At 36.7% G+C, this 4774-nt stretch overlaps 1 protein-coding gene across 1 annotated transcript; it reads left to right on the top strand.

Moving 5' to 3' along the window:
• Positions 1-239: 239 nt before the first annotated feature.
• LOC147409564 (uncharacterized) lies at positions 240-4774 on the top strand. The gene is made up of 5 exons (XM_086430242.1): positions 240-463; positions 562-635; positions 3102-3234; positions 3333-3644; positions 4241-4774. Exons 1-5 carry the CDS (start codon positions 326-328, stop codon positions 4511-4513), a joined length of 930 nt encoding a protein of 309 aa, XP_086286368.1. The 5' UTR covers positions 240-325; the 3' UTR covers positions 4514-4774.

The raw sequence follows: 4774 nt of genomic DNA, 5'->3' as shown, positions 1-4774 counted from the left end.
GATACCGCCCGTTAGAAAATAAACGCACACTATCGTTAGTACTTATTTTAAAATTTTAAAATCGAAGACAACGTTTGACGGAAACGAAGCCGGTCAATCCCTTCAAGGCAATGGACACCTGTCAGTTCGAAGATGAGAGATTGTAACCAAAATTCAAATTTTAGTAGAGGATGGTGGTACGAGTACGACGTTATCATCTTGTTTAAAGTAACAGAGAGAGAGGACTAACGGCGTCATTTTAGAATTTATAGAGAGAGTGTTTGTGTGAAAAAGTGCAAACGCGGAGAAAGCGAAGGGAGCGAAACTTAGAAGGAAGAAAAAAAAAATGGAGAGAAGTACTCCTGTGAGGAAACCTCACACATCTACAGCAGATCTACTCACATGGCCTGAAGGTCCGTTCGCCGATTCTTCTGTTACTGGTTCTGCAACTTCAGGCTCACGTCCGAAGATCCGTACGCACCAGGTAGGCTTTTTCCGGTGAGAAATGGTGATTTTTTTATAATCATTTTTACTGATTTTCGGACGAGTTAGGGTTTCTTTCTTTTTTCTGGAAAATTTCAGCCATCCGATGGGATCAGTAAGGTTCTGTTTGGAGGTCAGCTTACTGATGAAGAAGCCGAGAGCTTGTTGAAACGGTGAGATCTGGTTTTTTAAATTATTTTTTTTTTTTTTTTATCGTTGGTGGTTCTGGATTTGATTTTGTTCTGGTTTTCGGTTTGTTTAATTTAGAGAAATGTGTTCTTAGATTTGTTGCGATGTTTTCAACATTGTTTCCTGAATTCTTAATCTGCTCTGGAATTCTGTGATTGATCTTCTTGTTCCATGATTTGATTTGAACAAATGTCATAGAAGTACTCTCTCTCTCTCTCTTTCTCTAGCTGTATTGAAAAGGAAATGTGATCTTTCTCTCATAAGTAATAAACAGATCGGTGTGAGCTTATTCAGTAAGAATTCTCTTTGATTCCTTCCTTTTTTTTTCTTTTTTTTTGTCTTTCAGTACTAGAGCCTTTTATCTCATTCGGATCTATAGAATGATCAGTTAAGAAATATTATTCTATTATTAGTAATTTCTTAACATCTTTCAACTCTTTAATTTGCTTATAATAGATTCAAAATCTAAGAATTTTGCGCCTTTTTTTTTTTTCATTTACAAGATTGGTCTTATAATCTCTCTAACTATAATTTTTTTGCAAGAAAATGTGATCCCAGCCATGGTTCAAAAGGTCGGAATATTAATGTGAGACAAATACCAGACATTGACCCCAAAACATTGCATGTTTTGGGAATGTATCTACCGATAAAAAAAATTTCCTTGACTGAAACATTCCGCCGATACAACATTTTACACCTAGACCCCCAACAAACCCTTAGCTATGAGATTGAATCCTTTTTCTTTTTCTAAATACTTCTCAAGAAAGTTCCAGTTATGGTTTAACAAGAAATGTTTTGTCGATCTAAATGGGAGTCAAATTGAATTAACAAGAGATGTTTTGTTGAGTTGAGAAATGTTCTAATTTATTTATTTATATTCTACACAAACCAAGTTCTTCACTCCACAATTTCACTGGTGTTTATAATGAATAATAACAGGGTAATAAATTCCCCCTATTGGAGGGAAGACATGTATCCCAACCATATCAGTAATTCCTTAGTTTTATTTTCTAATTCAACCTAGGTTCAAATCCCACTGAACCCACCTTCTCCTCTCTTGACCACTAACCCTTTCTTCAATCGTGTTGTGCTTGCTTATGTAACTTGTAGAGCAGTGAAGCAATTGTAACTTCCATTAAGAACCTTTTTCTTAATGTTAATATTTTATTGTAATTATTATGAAATTCAAAAGTGGATTAGAATTGGTCACAACTAACTAATATTATCACAGCCAAGAACAATTGATATGGCTCTGTTCTACTTCTAATCCCCAATTTAAAATTTTACCATGTTAAATCTATATTGATTCCCATTATAGCATAGCATGTTACTTTATATTGTATTTGTCAAAGTCAGTTAATTACAATTTAGTTTGCTTATGAGTGATACGCATGTGGGCATTGGACAATAAGCTTCCTCTCTAGAGTTAGCTTGATACCCAAACCCAATCTAGTCATTGACCCCCATCTAACTTTTCTATTGGAAGGAACTTAATTCTATCCTCAATAGGAGAAAAATAAAGGAAAATAGTTTGAGATGGTTTGGGTACGTACAAAAAAAAAAGTGACTACACTAGTGAGAATGAGTGCTTTGGTGCAAGTAGAAGAAGGCCAAAAGGTTTGAATGCATCTTGCATGTAGTAAGAAAAGGCTTGATGAGACACGCCTTTCTTAATGATATGGCTCATGATAAAGTTGAGTGAAAATATAGGACTCATGTTACCGACCCCAATATTTGAGTTTAAGGTATATACTTTGTCACAAAGGATTCTTATTGGATGGTTGGGAGGATGCAAGTTCACGAGAGGTGGTGAGAGTAGATATAAACACACTTGAATTAATATTTTTGGAATGAAAAGTTGTTGAACCAGAGAAATAATTAAGCACCCTCTAATATGAATTTCTAAAATAACTGAAGCTTTTGCATCATCTGTATACTGTACTCTACAGAGGAATGGAAACAGTTTTGAATCTCCATGCTTTGAGAAATGCATCACAGGTTTTACAAACTAAGTTCGAGTGGCTCATTATAGTTCACTATTGATTTAGGACAACCTGTCCCGATCAATTATCTTCTGTAATCTGTTTTCATCATTCATTGATTGCATATTCAAGCCAACCTGCCTAGATTGAGTCTTACTACCCTTTTATAATTTCTTTCCTTATAATGGAACAAATCCCATTTTGCTTCAACCCAAAATTGAAATTTCTCCTATGTGTCTGCTTTCTTATCTGCTAATAAACAAAACAGTTGCAAGGTTCACCTCACTTGGTAATGAGGCTAGAAGGATTTATAGATAACATAGTTGAATTGATTGGCATAGTGCAGGTTTATTTTCACTTAAAAGAGCCATTTTTGGGCCTTTCTCATGTCTAAAAAATCTGATAGTTCTACTTGCTTATCTAGCATTTTTTTAAGGACTGCTGAAACCATTTTTATGGAACTTTCAGGAAACCCTGTTCAGGGTATAAACTAAAGGAGATAACTGGTAGTGGTATCTTTGCTGTGGGTGATGAAAATGATGCATCGGAAGCCGGTAGTGCCAACCAGGCTCCGAACAAAACAGGTTTACGTATTTACCAGGTATCTGTGAAGTTGCATTATGAGTTTATAGGATCTTCTTTAACTTTCATTAACATGTATGTTTAACTGAAATGTGTTTTTGTGGTTGGATGTCTCAGCACGCGGTTAGTGGGATCAGCCAGATCTCATTCAGTGCTGAAGAAAGTGTTTCTCCCAAAAAGCCAACTTCTCTGCCTGAGGTGGCAAAGCAGCGAGAGCTAAGTGGGACACTGGAAAGTGAATCAGATGCGAAGATCAAGAAACAACTATCAGATGCCAAGTGTAAGGAGCTCAGTGGACATGACATCTTCGGTCCTCCTCCTGAAATTGTACCTCCTCCATTGACTGCACGGTCTTTGGAGTTGAAAGGAAGTGTAGACATGGGGGAACCTGCACCACGAGACATACACACATCTGTCAAAGTCTCAAACGTGAGTGAGTTGATTGTATGGGATCCATGATTTTAAATCTCGTCCAAGATCCATGAATGAGTTGGATAGACAAGGTGTCAACTGTGCAGAATCTCGTGAAATAAATGTAATGACTTGGTCAAGATTTTGAAATCTCATCCGAATTAGTAAAACTCGGTCGAGTCAACCGGGATTTTGTATATTTTAATTAAAATAATTTAAAAAAATTATAATTATTTTCATATAAATATGGGAGCTACTATTGCTTCCAACTTTTACTAATGCCACACCAATTCCTATATAAATCATCAAAGAATTGCACACAGTTGGTGTGGCATTAGTAAACGATGGTGTGGCAATAGCAACTCCCTATATATATACATGAGTAAATAATTGTAAACTGAGTTAAAGGGCTTATCTTATCTGATACACCGCGGTCTCATCCATGAATGAGATGTGATGTTGAAACAAGATTCAAGACCATGGTGGTATCTGGGATGGAATCATTTTTTGAGAACTTTTTGTTTGTTTAGCATAACATACCTGTTACTCTGATTTGCTCTCTGTTCTCTTTTGTGTAAGTCTAACCGAGCTGTGGTTTCTTTTCGATCTTGAAGCCCGCGGGAGGTCAGAGTAACCTCATGTTTAGTGAGGAAACTCCAGTGAAGACAGCAAAGAAAATTCATAATCAAAAGTTTCAGGAGTTGACGGGAAACGACATCTTCAAGGGAGATGCACCTCCGGGATCAGCCGAGAAGCCATTGAGTGTGGCAAAGTTGAGGGAGATGAGTGGCAGTAACATATTTGCTGATGGGAAGGCGGCTTCGAGAGATTACTTGGGTGGTGTTCGTAAACCCCCGGGTGGCGAGAGCAGCATTACCCTGGTTTGATTTTCTTGCCCAACTCTTTTCTTTCAAATTATTTCCAACTTCTTTGTGTTTTGGGTGTTTATTAATCTTAGTTAGTTGGGAAAATTTGTTTTCTATGTGTTTGACTTGCATGGTTGTTGAATTGTGGGTTTGGGCCTGATGTTGGGCGGTGGGGTTGTGGTGTATATCTTAGGGTTAAGTGTTTAACATCCAAACCAGGACAAATGAAGTGTTGACTAATTGGTTTTCAATAATTTAAGTTTTTCATTGTTTCATAAGAAA

This window comes from Akebia trifoliata, chromosome 2, assembly GCF_017979445.1.
Source record: "Akebia trifoliata isolate Shusen 1 chromosome 2, ASM1797944v1, whole genome shotgun sequence".
Taxonomy (NCBI): domain Eukaryota; kingdom Viridiplantae; phylum Streptophyta; class Magnoliopsida; order Ranunculales; family Lardizabalaceae; genus Akebia; species Akebia trifoliata.
This window is presented reverse-complemented; position numbering and strand designations above follow the sequence as displayed.

Excerpts from the sequence above, each read along its gene's own strand:
- LOC147409564 (XM_086430242.1), top strand. The coding sequence starts at position 326 with ATGGAGAGAAGTACTCCTGTGAGGAAACCTCACACATCTACAGCAGAT. Across the intron at positions 464-561 it reads CGAAGATCCGTACGCACCAG|CCATCCGATGGGATCAGTAA; the intron begins GTAGGCTTTTTC and ends GGAAAATTTCAG. Across the intron at positions 3,645-4,240 it reads CATCTGTCAAAGTCTCAAAC|CCCGCGGGAGGTCAGAGTAA; the intron begins GTGAGTGAGTTG and ends TCGATCTTGAAG.